General features: G+C 40.2%; 1 protein-coding gene across 1 annotated transcript in view; it reads right to left on the bottom strand.

Moving 5' to 3' along the window:
* The window catches only part of SLC25A13 (solute carrier family 25 member 13), a 184,552-nt gene that overhangs the window by 131,351 nt on the left and 33,743 nt on the right, over window positions 1-19,458 (bottom strand). Inside the window, exon 4 of the mRNA XM_077765407.1 lies at window positions 14,065-14,207. Coding sequence (XP_077621533.1) covers window positions 14,065-14,207 — 143 coding nt within the window. The remainder of the gene's footprint in view (window positions 1-14,064; window positions 14,208-19,458) is intronic.

Here is a 19,458-nt window from a genome sequence, read left to right as displayed (position 1 = left end):
CCTGATTGCAATTATGGCTCATCTAGTTCATTACAGTAGGTCCAGTTTTCTTTGACAAGAGCCCTCACAAATGGACTGGGAAAATATCCTTATGACCCAAATAATGTAAGTCTCCTAAAAATCAATGGCCCAAAAACTTTAACAGGTATTAGAATAAACTAGGGAAATGATTAAAAATGTATATTCTTATACCATGTAGTCATAAAAGGGAATGAGGGAGATTTCTTTATATTTAGAGTGATCTTTAGGATACATGGCTAAGTGACAAAAGCAAGCATGTGTATTCCTAGGGACTAATAGTACACATACGTTGTGATGGCTAATTTTATGTGTCAACTTGATTGGGATGAGGGGTTAAACATTATTAAACATATCCAGATTAAACATTATTTCTGGGTGTGTCTATGAGGGTGTTTTTGGATGAGATTAGCATTTACATGGGTGAACTGAGTAAAGTCCTCCCCCATGTAGACGGGTATCATTCCATCTGTCGAGGGTCTAAACAGAACAAAAGGTGGAGGAAGAAAGAATCTGTTCTCTCTGCCTACCTGCCTAACTGAGCTGGGACACCCGTCTTCTCTTGCCCTCAAACTGGGACCCACGTCATTGGCTTCCCTGGTTCTCGGGCCTGTGCATCCAGACTGAACTACACCACTGACCTTCTTGGGTCTCCAGCTTGTCTCCTCAACTTCATAATCACATGAGCCAATTCCTTAAAAGAATCTTTCCCTCCCTGCTTCCTTCTCCACCCCAACATATATATCTGTTGGCTGTGTTTCTCCAGAGAACTCCGACCCACTCACACGCACATATGCATATCCTGTACATAGTCTCTCATAAGAATATACATATAGTACAGAGGGAGTTTACCTAGCTGCCTCTTGGGTATGAATGGCGACAGAAACATGAACACCAATTTACTTCTACTTGGAGGAGAAATACCCTCTGTGGAAGAGGACCCCAAGAACTAAATGAAAGACGAGTGACCTCTAAGGGGAGAGAGGAGATAGCACGAATGAGGCAGATATCTTAAGTCAGATTTCTGAGTATACCTTGCTTTTGTCAATATAGCTTTGACTTGGAAACATATGTTTTACATATTCAAGAATTAAATTAAGTCTAAAAGAAAAAAAGGAATCCCTAAAAATTGAAAACAAACTGAAACGAATGAACCTAACCATATATCAAGTTGGTGGCAAACCCACACAGAGAAATGAATTGTTTCAAATAACTTTAGAACACAGCCTTTCCACTCTAAGTATTTAGTGGGACACATTCTATGTACAAATGGAGTTGAAAAGAAATCTTAGAGTTCATTCAATTGTTAGCAGCAACACTGGTGTTATTAATGGTTTTGAATATAACCTACATATTGCCAATAGGAAATTACATGAACGTTGCTGGTAGCCAAGATTTTTTCAACGAAAGAGTAGAGAGATGATAGAAAAATTGAAGAAATAAAAATACGTTGAATTTAATCTTGTCCATTGTTTAACTGTGAGTTAGAAATGCCAGTGTGAACTGAAAACTTTTCCTCCATTAGCCACTGGAAAGGCTTCAAAGCAATGGCAACCCAAAAGAAGCACATGCAATATCTAGAGGGTGGCCTTTAAATACAACTGCCTATTAAAGAGAATAAAGACTCCAGGGAAGAGTGGACGATTCCAGGTCTGGAGCAGGAAATCCATAAAACAACATCCTGCTTTCCCAGAAAGCAAGTAAGCTATGAAATACAAATGGATCCTATCAAAAAGGGCCAAGGAAAAAATATAAATGGGCCCCCACTGACCAAAATGAGATAAATACGACTCTCTCCTGAAGTCCAGACCCAAACACCTAGCCTAGCTCTCCACGTGCATGTGTAACGAGCACACCAATACGGACACATCCTACAGAAGTCTTGGTTTTGCTTCCAAACCTATTCCTGTTGGAAAATTTCCTCAGTTGCTTGGCTTGCCCTTTCCCATCTCAGAGCCAATCTAGCAAGAACCCCCAAAATTCAACCATTTCTTACCATCTCCATAACTGGCACTCTAACTAAGCCCACCATCTTTTGCCTTCTTCCACTCTCGCCCATTTCACTCTATTCCCTATAAGTCAGCTAGGGAGATCCTTTCAAAATTTAATTCACCTCATGTTAATCCCAGACTCAAACTCCCCAATGACCTCTACTACACGTGGAATAAAATTGTACAAGATCTATACAATCTGGCCCCTGGATACCTTTTTGGCTTCTTTCACTTTCCTGCTCTTTGACAGTCTCAAGTCTCCTTACTGCTTCTCAAACACATCAAGCACTTTCCTATCTCATCTGCATCTGTTATTCCCTCTACCTAGAAGCTGAACGCCTAGATTCTCACACAGCTCACTCTCATTGATGTCTCTACCCAAATGTCATTTTGCAGAGGTCTGCCTTGACCACCTTATCCACCCTGGCACCCTTGAGCACTCACTCACCACCTCTTTCCCATGCTTCCATACAAACAGCTACCTGCCTCTATACCATAGATCTATTGGTTTACACTGTCCATTTGCTGTATCAGAGCACACTGCTTACTATTTGGTTTAGAACTATGCCTGGCACACAGCTAATGTCAATAAATATATGGGTTAAATGAATTACTAAATACGAAATTAACCTAGATTTTTTAAGCACTGAGGTTCCCTCAGACCTGTAACACAAGGCCACTTTACTGTACCACACATCCTTTATTACAGAGACTAAGTTACTCTATAATTTCTATGCAAGTTCAACAGAGTGTCTTCCTCTTCTAGACTGAAAATCCCAAAACCTTTTTTTTTTTTATCAGATTGTGATGGAAGCCTGACACTCAGAAACCTTCACTGAAGTCAGAGAAGCTCACTGTACTTACTAGGAAGTGATGCACTGACAATTATGCCACAATCAACGGGAAAGTTAACAGGCAGTAAATCTCCTCACGATTCACTTCAGGAATCCCTCACAGCTTCATGCAAGACTCTTAATTTCAGCAACTGCCACTTCTTGTGCCTATAACACTGCCACTGGTAGAGAAACAGATTTGCAAGCAGCCAGGGAACAGAGCTTACCCTTGATTTCCTTTCCTTTAAGCTTTTAGATGTGAGTTTTAAACCCTGTGAGTGCAGACTAAAGCAAGAATAGACAACCAAGCAAAGAAAGTGGGAGGGAACACGTTTTGCTCTCTCATTTTCTGAGCACCTCCACATGCTGGGAAGAATAGGAGGAAGGGTTGGTATTTTCAGTTGGCCTGGTAAGGGAAGATAAGGATTCTGAGAATATAGTATGCAATGAGACCTCAAGGTTGAGTCTAAGAATAGTGAGAGAGGGAGAGTGATCCAAAAACTGTCCTGGGTTAGAAAAAATGGATATAAAGAATGTGAGGGATGGTTTTCATAGGTCTGTGGGTGTGGATGATAGTTGATGTAGTGTTCATGAAGCTTTTAAGTCTACCTTATATTGGCCAAATAATGAGTCTTGGAGGCTAAGAATCATGCAAAGGGTATCAGAACTTCTAAGCAAGGACATAGGCAGAGTTCTCATGAAAAGCTCCATTTTCAATATTCACCTCTATGTGTAGAAAGTTCGACAGAGCAGATTAGGCACAAGCCAAAAAGAACGAGGTCCAAATTCTAGTTCTAGCAACTCACTAGCTATGTGGCTTTGTGCAATTATTTAAACTCTGATTCTGTACCTCCCTTTATAAGTGGGGAGTGAAAGTACCTGTTTTAAAGACTTGTTACGAAGATGAAATAAGAAAACAGACGGAAAGTGTTAGCACCAGACCTGGAACCATAAAATACTCTCCTCTCCCCCTCAAACTGCCAGTACCTCAACCCGCAACCTCCCTCTCATCTATTTCCCACAGCAGAACCAAGCAAACCAGAAGAAAACCTCTTCCAAGTCCTACCATCAGATCTACACATCTCTGCCCCATATTCTGCCTGCCATTCCATTGTTCTAGCTCAGCGTTTCTTAGACTTTGGGGTCTTAGGACCCCTTTACATTCTTATGAAGTTCTGAGGATTCCAAAGAGCTTTTATTTATGTGGCTCATATGCATCATATTTACTGTACTGGAAATTTAAGAAGGTAAATTTTTAAAGTATTTATTAATTCATTTACAAGTGAATAAACCTACTATGTAGGCAATATAAATAACACATCTGTATGAAAAATAATTATATTTTCTAAAACAGATATGTAGTAAGAAGAATTTTATGCCTTTGCAAATCTCTTAAATGTCTGACTTAATGGAAGACAGCTGCATTCAATCTACTATAATACGTTGTTTTGTTAGAGGGATACGAAGGATTTCACCCTTATGCAGATTCATAGTTAGAAAAGGAAGGAGTACTTCAGCAGCCTTTTCAGGTAACTGTGGCTATTCTACAGAACATTGCTAAATCCTAACAAGTGATAGTTCCTTACAGATTAGTTACAATGTGGAATCCGAAACAGTATCCCACTATTACATTAAAATCCACAGGTCCGTCTGTGGTGCACTGTGAATACATCTTCCACCCTTGTATTATTTTGAAAGATCCTATACTGGACAACTGGAAAATAATTTACATTCCGCCGATCTTCCAAATGTTGGCATATTTCATTACGCTACATTAAAAACTCACATTCAGTAATATCCCCACTAATTACATCAGAAAAGTCGAAGCATTGGGAAGCTGTCACATGAAAATTTTCTCTCAAATAAAAACAGTGTTCTATGAAAAAAAATGCCTAGCTCAGCTACCAATTCAAATCAACGGCTCAATCGCTTTTTCTCAGACGACCAACCACATGACGATAACAGCAACAATTCTTTATGCCTATTTCCCATTTAGTCACCCAGAATTTTCAAATTATGTATACTCAAGGGTGAGATTTAATAAAAATCAGTGACTTCTACTGCTTCTCCAAGGACATTCTGAAGTGGAATTGACCTCCTCATCATTACCGTCACTGTGAATGTGTGGTAGCAGAGTGACTACTCCCTCCTCTTATTTGGCTTGGTGGCACTCCTTACCTGGTGTTAAGGCTCCACAAGCTTTACTCACCACTTTAAGAAAAAGGCAGATGTGACTCTTAGTGTTATCATGTAAACAATTCTGACCTCATGGATTCCTTGAAAAGGTTTTCAGAGGCTCTCAGGGAGGGACCACACTTTGAGAACAGCTGCTCTGGATGAACTCACCCAGTTGTCACAAGACCCCACCTCCTTCTGAGACGATGCACTAGAATTTCTTCCTTTTCTCTCCTACATGTCAGATCTCCACTCTCTACAGTCACTCCCCTCGGCTTACATCATGTGGTCATCTGTCCACAACTCCCTGTCCCTTCCAGGGATGGCCCCTACTTCTCACCTTCCCTTGACACCAACACTCTCCAAAAGAGGGGCTGCATTTGGTATGTAGGAGAAGGGGGAAGAGGAGGAGGGCCGTCCCTACATATGAATGAGAAGTGAAATCAACACCCAGTCATTAATCAACCTTTTCCCGAATTAAAAAGAAAAATAAACCCAAGCACCTGAAATTCCTAAAGGTTCCTTAATATACCAGCGACATAATACAAACCTTTTTAAGAATTCTTTTTAATTTGCTCCTTGCAGACAGTGTCTAGCCACCACATTGCACGCACCCCCCTATGATTTCAGACATCAAATATTAACACAAAGTGAGAAATGCAAAAAGAAAGGGGGTTAATCAGACACCTTGAGAGAAAGAAAAAATAACACTGATTCAATGAGAGCTGCTAATGAGGCTTTTTGTTTTGGTAGATTAATTTGGGAGTCTGATGACTAAGAAGAAAATTTAAGCTTCTCAGGTGACTGCTGTTGATTATTATCAAGTTTTCTTAATGAAAGAGATGCCTTTGCTTAATTCTATAGTTTATGAATTTCAGGTGTTTATCTGAAATCTGTGTCCACCTCAGTATGTAGAAAAAGCTCCTCATTAGCAAATTGAAAGACCTCCTCTTATTGATTCCGGATTATATTTGACAGATGATGAGCATTTCAGACTGTGAACTGCTGATATTTAAATACATTACCCTAATACTCTTTAAGCATTGCCAATTGTAAACCTCATTAACTCCCAGCGTGTGGCCAAGGCCTGGATTTCATCGAAACAACCTCACAAAGTGAAAACAGGTATATAAAAATGATTTTATCATCAACAACATTATTATATCCTCCTTCACCTTGTGAAGTATTTAAAGGCTATACTTTTTGCCCCCTCAGATTAAGATCGAACATGGGAAAGGCAGAGAACAGACTTGATTTATATAGCCACACGTTTTTAAACCCTCCATTTCCTTTTTATGGTTTCTTCTTTAACACCCATATTCCTCATGCCTCAAAATGAGAATTGGTCCAGGACTCATTCCCTGTATTCTGAAGAGAAAGGAATTTTTGCTGATTATATTGCTATCATTTTGATGCAATAAACCCAAAAGGTCAGAAGGACCATAGGGCCCCACTTTCATGGTCTATATTCATAATGAAAATCAAGATCAAGCAAGCTTTTGCCCTTCTGCTCCACAGGAGGTTTCTGACCTCCCTGAGCTCGCCTTAGGACAGCTAGGATGCCGCTGGACGGGTGTACCGCAGCAAACTCCCCACCTGGCACTGTCCCCGGAGCAGGGGCTGACATGGTGGTAAAATGGACATATCAGCTCATTAAGAAGTCAGGATTTCTGGGGCACCTAGGTAGCTCAGTTGATTAAGCTCCGACTCTTGATTTTGGCTCAGGTAATGATCTCCTGGTTTGTGGGTTGAGCCCCATGTCAGGCTCCGTGCTGGTAGCATGGGGCCTGCTTGGGATTCTCTCTTTGCCTCTCTCTTTCTCAAATACAAATAAATAAACATTAAAAAAAAAATCAGAGTTTCTGATTTCCTTTCTTTTTTAATTTACATCCAAGTAAGTTAGCATATAGTACAATAATGATTTCAGGAAAAGATTCCAGTGATATTCCTTTTTTCAAAAGAAGAGCGAACTTCTGTTCTTGCATGGAGTGCAAAGAGGCTCCATGCCTGAGATGGAAAACATGTATGTGTTAAATTCACACACAGGATATCAGCAAACCGATGGATGCCACAGCCAGCCAAGGCCCACCCACATAGACAGGAGTCAGTTTACACCAGTGAGCATCCTGAGACCAAGAGACCAGGCACCCAACACCTCCGGCTTATTCTGGCCCCACTTAGTCTCCCCAGGTAAGAAGGTCACGTCCCAAGAAAAACAGCTTTTGAGTCCCAGCTCTCTCTAGTGAGGTATCGGTTAATAATAAACAACAAACAGAAAACACGTTTGCAAAGCTCAAAGGGACACACATAAAATTTATTTTTACTTGCTCTTGGTAGACAGCTATGTGAATAATGTATAAAACTTACCCTTGGATGATATATAAAGAAACCTTCATTCCCATTTTTACAAAAACATAATGATGACAAATCTAAAATGCACATCAAAAACCATACAAACAAATCCAACATCAAGCACAGTTCATACTATTTAGCTAAGGTAAGGGGATTTGGACCGTAGAAGTTCTTAGAGACCCTCCTTCCTTCTCCTCCTCCTCTTCCTCCTTGCCTTCCTCCTCTCCTTTCTTTTCTAATGCTGCAACAAACCCTCCTGACCCATGAGATCAGCACATAAGGGGGTTCCAGGACTGGGCATTCAAAGTTTCTTCTCGTATCTCTCAAGGAACTTGACAAATTGATTAAACCCATTATTAAATCTATTAAAACAGTGGAATTTGGAAATCTAAACATAACAGGCAATTAAAAGAGAGGTGGGGACAGGTGAAATCAGAGAACATGAGTGGGTTGTAACATAAGCACATTGTGCCAATCCCCAGACTCAAATCATCCTTTGATGGCTCTTCACTGCTCTCAAAATAAAGGCCTCCAATACTTAATATGAAGTACAAGTTCCTACATAGTCTGGCCACAGCCCACTTCTCCCTCCACTATGTCCTGCACTTTCCGTGTTCCTGGTATGCCAGCCTCTGCATTACGGAATAGGAGCAAGCAGCTCACAGAACAGAAATCTGTTCTCCCCAATGAAAACACTGAATCAGAACCATGAGTCCTCCAGAGAATCTGAATCCCTTTCCAGTAAATTCAAGCAGTGCACAGGTGTTTAGCTTCCATGCCTAGAGTTCAGCCCAAACTTATACATAAGTGAAGCCTCCAGGGAGGGATTGTGCCCTCACAGAGATGGTTTGCAGTAAAGATCTCCACCTAGAAAATGTCAGGATCTAGCCAAAAGTTACTACTAGGGGGAAAAAAAAAAAAAAACTGTTCAGGATCAGGCTGGTTGGTTTCCATCCCCTGCATGTTCTTTGCAAGGACAGGCTTTCTGAACCACAGAGAAGATAGCTCTGTGACGGTGTTAGTCTCCCGGGGCTGCTGTAACAAACTACCATAAACCAGGCTGCTTCACACAACAGAAATTCATTCCACCACAGTTCTGGAGAACAGAAGTCCAGAAGCAAGGTGTCAGCAGGGCAGCACTCCCTCCAAAGAGAAACTCTTCCAGGGAGAATCCTTCCTTGCCTCTTCCAGCTTCCGGTAGCCCCAGTGTCTGTGTCACATCTCTCTCTACTTCTTAATAAGGATACTTACAGCATTTAAGGCATGGATAAGCCAGGGCGAGCTCTTCAAAATCCCTAATTTAATCATATATGCAAAGACATTTTTTCCTAATAAGGTCACATTTCCAGTTCTAGGGATTATGACTTGACATCACCAGGCGGACACCATTCAGCTACTACAATGAGTAACCTAGAATTTGAACTAGAACTTCCATTCCTCAATACTCCTGGGCTCTCATAATTTAAGGGAGTAAATACTTTTTAGTAGATTTACTTATGTCTGGTGAACAAACTGCTGTGAAACAGAGGCCAGGTACTGAACCAGACACTGCAGATATTAAAATATGCAGGACCTGGCTTATCCACTCCAGAAACCACAGCTGGTGGACCATTATCTACCTAAAAATGACTATTTCAATTCACCATGACATCTAGATCAGCACAGCTGCCCTTATTTTGAAATCTTTAAGTTACCAATCTACAAATCATTTTTCAAATTTTACAAAGATTATGCACTAAAATCCCCTGGCCAGCCAAGCGATGTCATTACACCCAAAAAGAAGCTGGCCAGACAAATGGAGTCCATGCCAGGGCCTTCCCTTTGCTTGCTGTATGTGTGTGTTGTGCTTCCATGGGCCAACACGTGGCCTCACCGTGTAATTTTTTCAAGAACAGTAGTTGATTTGGGAAGATGATTTGTGACTTGTGAACTTGACAAATGCTATGCTTCCAAAGGAAGGGGAAATGAAGGCATTCACAGTTTTACATTGAGAACAGATGTATCGTTATACCTATTTGTGAAGTAAATACTGAGGAGCTGCGTGTCAGGGTCAGGGTTAGGGAAAATGGCACATGAACATCTGAGCAGTCTTGGGTCTTAGGCAGGTCTCAGCTCAAACATCGGCTATGTGCTACTAGCTCAGGAGGCATAAACAGTTTGGACAAGTTCTTCAATGTGCTCAGTGCTTTTGGAAAGAATTACCACACTACATATGGTGAGATTTAAAATATTTCTATCCTTGGGTCCAAGAAGAGCTCTAAGCTCTTTCAAGGGAATTAATTTTTTTTTTTTTTTTTTTTTTTACAAATAGTTTATTGTTAAATTAGTTTCCACATAACACCCAGTGCTCATCCCCACAAGTGTCCTCCTCCATGCCCAGGGAATTAATTAAACAAAAGGAAAACTAGACACTGAAATAACTCTGTAAGGGCATGATTTTATACAGTATGGTACGTAATCCCATAGAAAATGATGAAGCTATTTAACACTGTTAATGTGAACAGTATATGGAAATAAGGAAATTGATATAGTCTAAAAGATTATAAAATAACTGCAATTAATATTCATTTAGATTATTAAAAATATTGATGCAGGTTAACAAATCTGGAAGATACTAAAAAAACCTCTAGATAATCATGTTGGGATGAAAAAATTATGGGTGGTTATTTTCCCTTTTGAAACTCAGGTTTCTGCAACTGGGGAAAAAAACGTCACAGGGCAATGGATTGAGGTCACCTAAGATTTTCTCTGTCACAGTGAAACACTGAGATTTAAGATAATATAAAATCTGAAAGAAAATGTCAAGTTAAAGAGGATGACGAGATTATGAGAGAAGAAGCTGTTTGAAATACTGCAAAGACCAAGGTCTTTGGGGCCAGACAAGCTTGGGCACCTTCTGGGGACAAACTGCTTGATCACTAAGAGCCTCAGCTGTCTCATCTGCCAAACCAGGAAAACAAAGCCAGCATCTGAAAACTGTGATAAGATTTTGAAAAAAAAAAAAAATTATATATATATATATATATGTACAACATATATTACACATTGTTGTATATAACGGAATCAAAGGCTATTATTTTTGGTGAGTACATGCAAAAGCAAATAGGAAAAGCATGTATGTTAATGGGGATGGAGATGGGAAAAAAAACACTAGAAGGTATCATAGAAGTTAATACCCATAAATATACTAATTTAATTAGGAACCAAAATGTTCACTGAAAGAGTTAAAAATATAAGAAAAACAATCCTGTAATGTTAAATTTAAATAGGAAATGTCATTATGAACTTTTGATTTTTTTAAAGTATATTGCTCTGTTCTTTTTACTAAGAAGCCAGAGAAGTGGTAACAACCTCGTAACAAGAAGCCAGTGCCCAGTGCTCGGTTTCTAAGCACCATTCCCAATCTAAAGAAATCAAGACTTCTTGAAGGGAACGGTGATTTCCAGGTTAGAGGCAGAAACACCCACCCAGAACCTAGAACGGCTGATTTGCCTAAAGCAAGGAGCACTCAAAGGCAAGGGCACAGGAGCGAGGCTGAAGGGGTTCGCCAACCCTGAGATAACCTAAGAGAATAACAGTAATAGATTATGATATACTGAATTTAAAATGAAAACTTCCATGAATTTATACTGATGAGAAGAGAGAAAGAAAACTAGGTAGGGGAACTTTTCTTTAACAAAGGAAAAATATAGGAGAAATGACAGAATTAGAAAAATCACCACTTTGCACACTGCGATGTGATAGCAGATTCAGGAAAGGATCATCATGGATGCTAACACTAGCGGATGAAACATTTGTGAGAAACAGGATCTGTACATGTGCTCAAAGTACCTCTTCACTAATTACAAAAAAAAGTATCACAGATATACAGTCTGGGGGTCGCCACCCTAACCAAGTGATCAAACTTAGCATCACTGATGCTGTGACAACATGTCTCGAAGGAGATACAGCAGGTAGGAGAGGATCTCTTCTAACCCACCCTTTAATGTGAATCCAGGCCTAAAGAAGCAATCAGACAAGTCCAGAATGTGGGACCTTCAATAAAATAACCAGCCCAGGTTTTAAAAGCCAATATCATGGAAAAAAAAAAATTAGAAGGCTGTTCTAGATTAGAAGAGATATAACAACTAAATGTAGTACAAGAGCCTTACCTGGTTCCTAAATTTACAAAGAAAAAAAAAAACCACAATGAGTGTTCGAGGTGGGAGGCAGGTGGAAAGATCCAGTATACTGGAATACAGAGTGGAATTTCTAAGACACTTCACATCATTATTAATTTTCTTAATGGTATGGCAGTTAGGTAGTCTCCTACTTATTCTTGTTCTCCTACATTCTTACTCTTAAAAGACAGATGCTAAACTATCATGATGTCTGCAATTTATAATCGAATGGTTCAACCAAAAGAGAAAATTATGTGTGTACATATATTTGTACGTAGAAAGTGTGCGTGTGTAAAAAAGAGAGGACAAAGGTGGCACATGTGTTAACAACTGGTCAATGTACATTAAGAATATATATCAGGTGTTTATTATATTCTTCCTTCAATGTTTCTGTAATTTAAAACATGTTTACGTTATCAAGTAAGAAAAAAAATTAATCTTAAACCTTGAATCACATTCTTGTTGCATCTGAGCTTGGTCACACTTCCTATGAATCATGAGCACAGAGGGTATAGAAATAACCAAAATTTTCCGGAAAAATATGTCTGCTAGAAGAAACCTATGTTCTCTCTAGCTTTTGCCTCAATGGACTTGTGTGAAATATACTTCAGCCTCTCCATGAACCCCCCAGAGCAGCCCTGGGAAGGGGAGAAGGCTGCTCATATATTACACACATTTTCCCACCAAGCAAAGAACTCTATGTTGGGGTGGAGGTAAAAATAGAAGTAACCCAAATTAACCCTACTGGAATAAAGAGAAAGGGCATAATCCAGCAATCCTCCAAGATATCATTGTAAGTATAACTGCCAATATCCTTCCTTGTCCCTCCTATCTGCAAGACCCCATTTTAGAGGAGTTTACCCAACTTATTGTTGGGACAACAAGTGTGTAAATTAAAAAGGGAAGTGCTGGGGGGCCTGGGTGGCTCAGTCAGTTAAGGGTCCAATTGCTGATTTCAGCTCAGCTGATGATCTCACAGATTATAAGTTTGAGTCTCACCTCAGGCTCTGTGCTGATAGTGTGGAACCTGCTTGAGATTCTCTCTCTCTCTCTCTGCCCCTTCCCTGCATGCTCTCTCTCTCTCTCTCTCTCAAAATAAATAAATAGGAGTGCCTGGGTGGCTCAGCCGGCTAAGTGTCCGATTTCAGCTCAGGTCATGATCTTGCAGTCTGTGAGTTCGGGCCCTGTGTCAGGCCCTGTGCTGACAGCTCAGAGCCTGGAGCCTGCTTCTGAGTCTGTCTCTCCCACTCTCTCTGCCCCTCCTCCACTCATGCTCTGTCTCTCTCACTCTCAAAAGTGAATAAGTGTTAAAAAATTTTTAAATAAAAATGAACTTTAAAAAATAAAATAAAAATAAAAATATAGATACATAAATAGGGAAGTGCTGGTAAAAAGTGAAAGCATTTATAGTACGTCAGTAAATTTTACTTTGGTACTATCTCAACCCAGTGCATGTGGGAAAATCAGACAGGTGACCAACAAAGGCGGCCCATAGCTAGAAAATCCTGCTCCAGAATGGCAGGTAAGTACAATCCATCACAGGAGGTGCTGACAGGTAGCAAGGGTAGAAGGCTGGGTCTACCACAGTTTATCTAGAGAAGACTAGTTCTTGGAGAGTATACGTGGCTATTAGAGGATGTTGTTATTTGTATTAGGAAGAGTTGGGAGCTCAAAACTCTGCACCCAGTGGTAAATGCCAACTGCAATCTTCAACAAGCTTAGGAAAAGCTCATTTTTAAAATGTGACACACTGGTGGGGGGGGGGGGAATCCAAAGACATTATGCAAAGAATCATTTAATTTTATATGGTCTGTCTCTTTCCAGCTTGGGTAGAATGCCTTTCTTGGAGATATGGAGTCATCCTATTATTCTGTCTGTTAGATTCACACGACTTAATCAGATGGAAGATTTCAAAAGTCATTTGAGCAGAGGGGAAGATCATAGAAAAGTCAGGTTCATAGAGTTATATTTTACATTTACTCACAATTTTTACAGTTCCTTTGAAAAATACCAGTATAAGTACAAACACTCTGATTTATCTCCCACTACTCATCAGCTACAGTAAGTCTCTGGAACTATAGGGGTGCCTGGGTGGCTCTGTCAGTTAAGCATCCAACTTAAGCTCAGGTCATGATCTCTGTGGTTCCTGGGTTCAAACCCTGCGTCAGGCTCTGTGCTGACAGCTCAGAGCCTGGAGCCTGCGTCAGATTCTGTGTGTGTGTCTCTCTCTCTGCCCCTTCCCTGCTCGTGCTCTGTCTCTCAAAAATAGACAAACATTAAAAAAAAATCTCTGGAACGATAAGCCATCTTTACTGTCAAAAAAAAAAAAAAATACACACACAGAATCCTCAATTGCGATAAGGACTTTAAAGGAAATGTTAAAGGTGTTTCTAAAATAATGATTTAATTCTAATAGGTAGAGAAAATGCTTGTAAGAGATGGGAAGGTATTCAGTGACTTCTTAATCTTTAAGACAACAGAAAGTTATTTTGAACAAAATAAAAAAATAAATGAGATAATTAAAAACAAACATACCCATCTTTAGTCTGATCCACTACACCACTTAAAAGTTCCACAGTCTTTGGATTAGGCTGGCTTTCTCCAAAAATGTTCAAATATCGAGTGACGAAGTCATTGGGAGACATGAAAAACTCACCATTTTTTTCAATGCTTGCATACTGTATAGGAAAAAAGAAAAGATATTTTACCCTCAATAGCATATAATCATGAGATCAATATTTCAAAAGCTGAAAACATTTAAAGGATAAAACATCAGCTATGATAATCTACTCTTCTCAAGGACATTTATTTTGCAACACCTCATAGAAAAAAACAAAAACGTGCAGTCTGCCAAGATTTAGGTTTATACCAGAGGTTCTCAACTGAGGGCACCTTAGCCTGACTGTCCAGCTTACAAACACCAGTGTCCCCTGATAGCCAAGTATGATCTACGAGGACCAGCCTTCTCTATGTTACCTGCCTTTGGAGAGAGGGGAAGGGGATGGGGAAGGGTGTTCTCTAGTTTGTCACTTCTCCTGTTGTTATTATTTTTCTTCCCAGGGGAACATCTGACAGTGTCCGGAGACACATTTTGACTGTCATAACCGGGTGTAGGGATGCTCCCAGCATCTAGTTGTAGGGGTCAGGGAGGCTGCTGAACATCTACAAGGCATAGGATGACCCCATACACCAGAGTGATCCAGCCCCAAATGTCATCAGTGCTGAGAATGAGAATGAAAATTTCTAGTTTACAGAAATTTGGAAAGACAAATTACATCTTGTTTTTGGCAAGGACATAGAGCTTTAAAAAAAATACACACTCAATTAATTATAAAATCATGAACGGAAACAACCTAATTCTTTTGCCCCCATTCCTGTTTCAAGGGCATCAATAATGCAAGAAAGGAGGATGAACAGGCTAAACTAGAAAGCGAACTATGAACTGCATGGTGTCCTGTGGGATTTAGAAAAGGAGATATGAAAGGGTGCTCTAGAGTGAAAGTGGTCAATGAGAATTAGGTGGCACCGATGCTGGTTCACAGTGTTCCTCTTGCCTTTGGCAACACATTCCAATTCCTATAAGCGGGAACCTGCTCATTCCTGTTCCGTGGAGTCCCTGGGGCCGTAGGAGGTGCTGAGAAACAACACGGGATCACACAGTACCCTTATGGAACAGGAGAGAGGACCTCTTGATCCTGGGGACAGGAGAGAGATTTGGGGGTGGGGAGGTAAGGACTGTGAGCTACATGAAGAACAAGGCTAGACAGGTGACAGGAACCACAAGGAGGCCAGTGATGTGGGGGGCACGGTGGCGTGAAGTGCCAATGACAGCATCTCCACTCCCTCTGCAGGTCCAGCGTTAAGTCCCATTAAAACTGTTTTGGGGCACCTGGGTGGCTCGGTTGGTTAAGCGACCAACTCTTCATATAGGCTCAGGTCATGATCTCACCATTCATGGGATTAAGTCCCACGTCGGGCTCTGTGCTGACAATGAGAAGCCTGCTTGGGAGTCTCTCTCTCTCACTCCCGGCCCCTCAAAATAAATAAATATAAAGACTGTTTTTAAAAGTTCTTTGTTATTTCTACATTTTAATTCCAATGCAGAAAAACTCTTGTTTAGATACTTAGTTAACAGGCTTTGGAGTCCCTCGGGCCTGGGCTGAGCCTGCGCTGAGCTCTGCTTCTGCCTCTTAACCACCTGTATGACCGCAGGCAAGTAAAGCTTTCTGGGTCTCTAGCTCCTCACCTATAAAATGGGGATAACAACATTACCTGCTTTATATAGTTAATGCTAGAAATAAATGAAGGATCATGTAATATACTTAGCACAATGTGTTACACACAATAAGCACTTTATAAATGTTCTGTATAATCCGTTTTAACATTTTTTAGCATGGTACAAAAGAAAAGCTCAAAAATAGTCCAAGAATCCTACTATTCTTCAGTTAGCATTGAAATGGCTTTTTGGAAATATATAAGAATTAGATTTTCCTGAGTCAAAAGACAAGAAATATAAAGGAAGTGTTGCTGCTAATTACAGCAATCCTATGATTAAGAATTATACCCATGTTTGCTGATAGTGGTGAATCATTAATTTATTTAAAATTATTTCTAGTTTGGGGTATTTTTAAATAAAGCTAAGGTAACCGGCTTCGTATATAACAATTATCCAAATTCCTAGCAATCTTCAAAGGTTAGACTCCTGGAAGAGAAATTGTTGAGTCAAAGGAGAGGAACTTGAAGGCTCTTGATACTTATTATCACACTGCTGTCCAGAAAAGATTGTACCAATTTATACTCCCACCAGCAGTGCGGGACCATGCCCTTTCTCCCCTCCTTTGTGTACCAGATTTGTCACAAATATTTTTCCACTTTGGTATTTTTATATAATCGAGTCTGCAGATTTTTTCCACTATTGCAATTTCTTCTATTACTTCTAAGTCTAGAACCTAGGCCTTCCTCATCTCAAGACTAATATTCACCCACATTTTCTCTCAGCTTTTTTCAACTAGGTTTATCTTTTAAGTTTTAATACACTGGCACTTGATTTTTTATGTGGTTTGAGGTCAAGATCCTCTAACTTTTCTTTTCCCCACTTAATCTCTCAGTTGTCCCAGGAGCACAAATCAAATCATTCTCATGCTATGTTCACCACATACTCATTATCGTACGGTCACCAGGGAACAGCGTGGCAAGTAAGTCCATCTTCAACACCAGTTCTGATGGGTTGGCAATGAATGGCTTCCTAGAGGAGAGAGAGGCTCCCCCCAAGGCCACCCTTGAATTCCATGGAGGAATGCCAGAAGGGTTGACATTTCTTGTCATCCAGCACCAGGAATCTTTGCCAACTGACCTGTTCACCCTTGCAAGATTACATGCATCTTCACTGCTACAACTAGAGAGAAAGTTCTATCAGGACAGGATTTTCTCCTGTCCTTCTCACTGCAGCAATCCTCAAGGTCCCAGACTGGTGGCAGGCAGAGAATGAAACATGTTCAATAAGTATCTGTCGAATGAAGGAACATACCACTTCCGTCTTGGGAGTTTTCTGGGCCTGATCACTCTGATTTTCCCCCCAAATGACCTTTAGAATCATTGTCAAGCTGCTGACCCCTAAAAAAAAATTCCACTGAATGTGCAAAATAAAATTACAATGCCATACCTCTAATTCATACACAGGACAATTAAAAAGAAATAACAAGTGCTGGCAAAAATGTGGAGCAAATGCAATTCTCATTCACTGGTGTTATGAGACTAAGCTGTTAAACCACTTTAGAATGCTGCTTGGCAGAAACAGCAATTTTGATCATAAGTATGTCTAACAGAAACATGAGTACGTATACATACGTGTATATATATACAAATATATATATGTATATCCATAGAGAGAGAGGGAGAGAATAAAAACGCACTTTAGCATTTCAATGTCCACAGCAGAATTATTTCGGATAGCAAAAACATGGAAAATAACTCAAATGTCAACCAACGGTAGGATGTATCAATGAACTACTGTAGGACATTCACACAACGGAATATAACGTAGCAATGAGAATAAACTAACAGCAACCACACACAACAATGTGGATGAATCTTAACTATAGCAAAAGTAAAAGAAATGAGACACAAGGAAACATGTATGATTCCATTTACATAAAGTTGAAAGCCAGACAACCGGTTACCCTTGGGAGGGATGGGTACTGACTGGAAGGGGCATCAGATGGCTTCTGGGCACTGGTTCCACAGGGTGCTCACTTCGTGAACGTTAGCGGAGCAGTACTTATGATTTGTGCACTTGATTCACACCTCAATAGTTTATATTTTAAAAAGACCACTGAGATATTTTCTGCCCCATTTTTTAGAGGTGATAAAGAAATAATTTTATAAATGTAAGAACATGTTCATCCGAACACAGCAAACAGTTTCCTTCAGTCTGTAAAACCAGCTCATCACCAAGGCTGAGGTGGTCTGCCTTGCGATTATAATAAAAATACCAAAGGTTGTTCCTCTGACTGATAGACCGATCATAATAAGAATGTATTGACAAAGGTGCTCCAGTACATTGACAAAGGCCCCTGCAGCAGGGAACAGAGGAGGCCCTGTCAGGGGAGTGGACCACACAGCTACCACAGATTCTTCTTTGGGAACAGATTTTACAAGTAGCCTGAAGCCTCTCCTCCTTAAATTTTTTTGTAAGTTTTAATATGATTAAACATATGCAAGTTATATGCAAAAATGCAGGTTCAAGAGTATTCATTACTGCTGTAGCAGAGCAGAGAAGACAGTCAAGCCTCCAATAATAGGAAGTCGCTAGCTGAGCGATAGTAAAACCGTGTATGTGGAACGGCACACAACAGTAAAAATGCTATAGAAATCCGTTCAATTATAGGAAAAGGGTTTCCTAACGCATCAAGGGGAAAACTAGATAAATCAGTACTTTTTCTCCTGTTAAGGAAAAAAAGATTTACATACATACACAGAGACAGAAACACAAAGAGAGAGAGATAGGTAAATAAAATACATATTTATATACAGATATTGGTTGTATCTATAGGGTGGAATTACAAGTTACTCCTCTTTACATACTTCTGCTTTTTCAACTTTTGTCAATAAATATGAACTGTTTTTTCACTTCAAAAGTTTTCAGAAAGGAAGTTTTTCCAATTTTGTTAACAAAAATTTTAAATACGTATGTTTTATTGACAAAGAATAGTTATAAAAATCTGAGTGCAGCCCACTATGTATCGTTACTACAAACTGCAAAGGCCTATTCCTCTTGTCCAGTCCCTTTACCCAATTTTCCCACCTCTCACATCTTACACTATAGGCACTCAGCCTCGTCCACCTCCGTACTTGTAAACAATACATACCACCCTCTTTGGTCTCCCTCAGCTAACGGTTTCCTTCTCAATTTCCCCATTCTTATTACTGGCACCTCCCTGACCCAGACTGTATAGCCAGTGGTCGTATTTATCCCCTGCTCCCTCTCACCCATCGCACAAGACCATTTTCATCAAGCAGTCTTCAAAAATGTCTTCAGCTTGCCCACTCTCCATTTCCCCCACTGCCACAACCCCAGTCAAATCTTTAGGGTCTCACACCACGATTACGCCCAGATTGCCAAATTCACGAGCCTGCCGTACCAACCAAATCTCAAACTCATCCTGCCAGCGTCACTGGATTACTCGGAAACCTTCAATGCTTTCCTATTGTTTAGCAGACATGCCAAACTCCCAATTATCTTTCTAATTTTGTCACCCACACCCTGTAATGCTAGGCAGACTCCCCCGCACAGAGTTGAATTTAAATAAACATTTGAAAAACGAGCAAGAATTCTTGAACCTGGAGAGGCTGTCAGCTCCCAAACCCATTTCCGGGACTTCCGTCAAATGTGGTCCTCCCCGCCCTCCCCGCACCTCCCCCGCTGCCCTC

This window comes from Crocuta crocuta, unplaced genomic scaffold (genome assembly GCF_008692635.1).
Source record: "Crocuta crocuta isolate KB4526 unplaced genomic scaffold, BGI_CrCroc_1.0 scaffold14, whole genome shotgun sequence".
Taxonomy (NCBI): Eukaryota; Metazoa; Chordata; class Mammalia; order Carnivora; family Hyaenidae; genus Crocuta; species Crocuta crocuta.
Note: the sequence above shows the minus strand (reverse complement) of the source record. Positions and strands in the feature narration are given on the sequence as shown.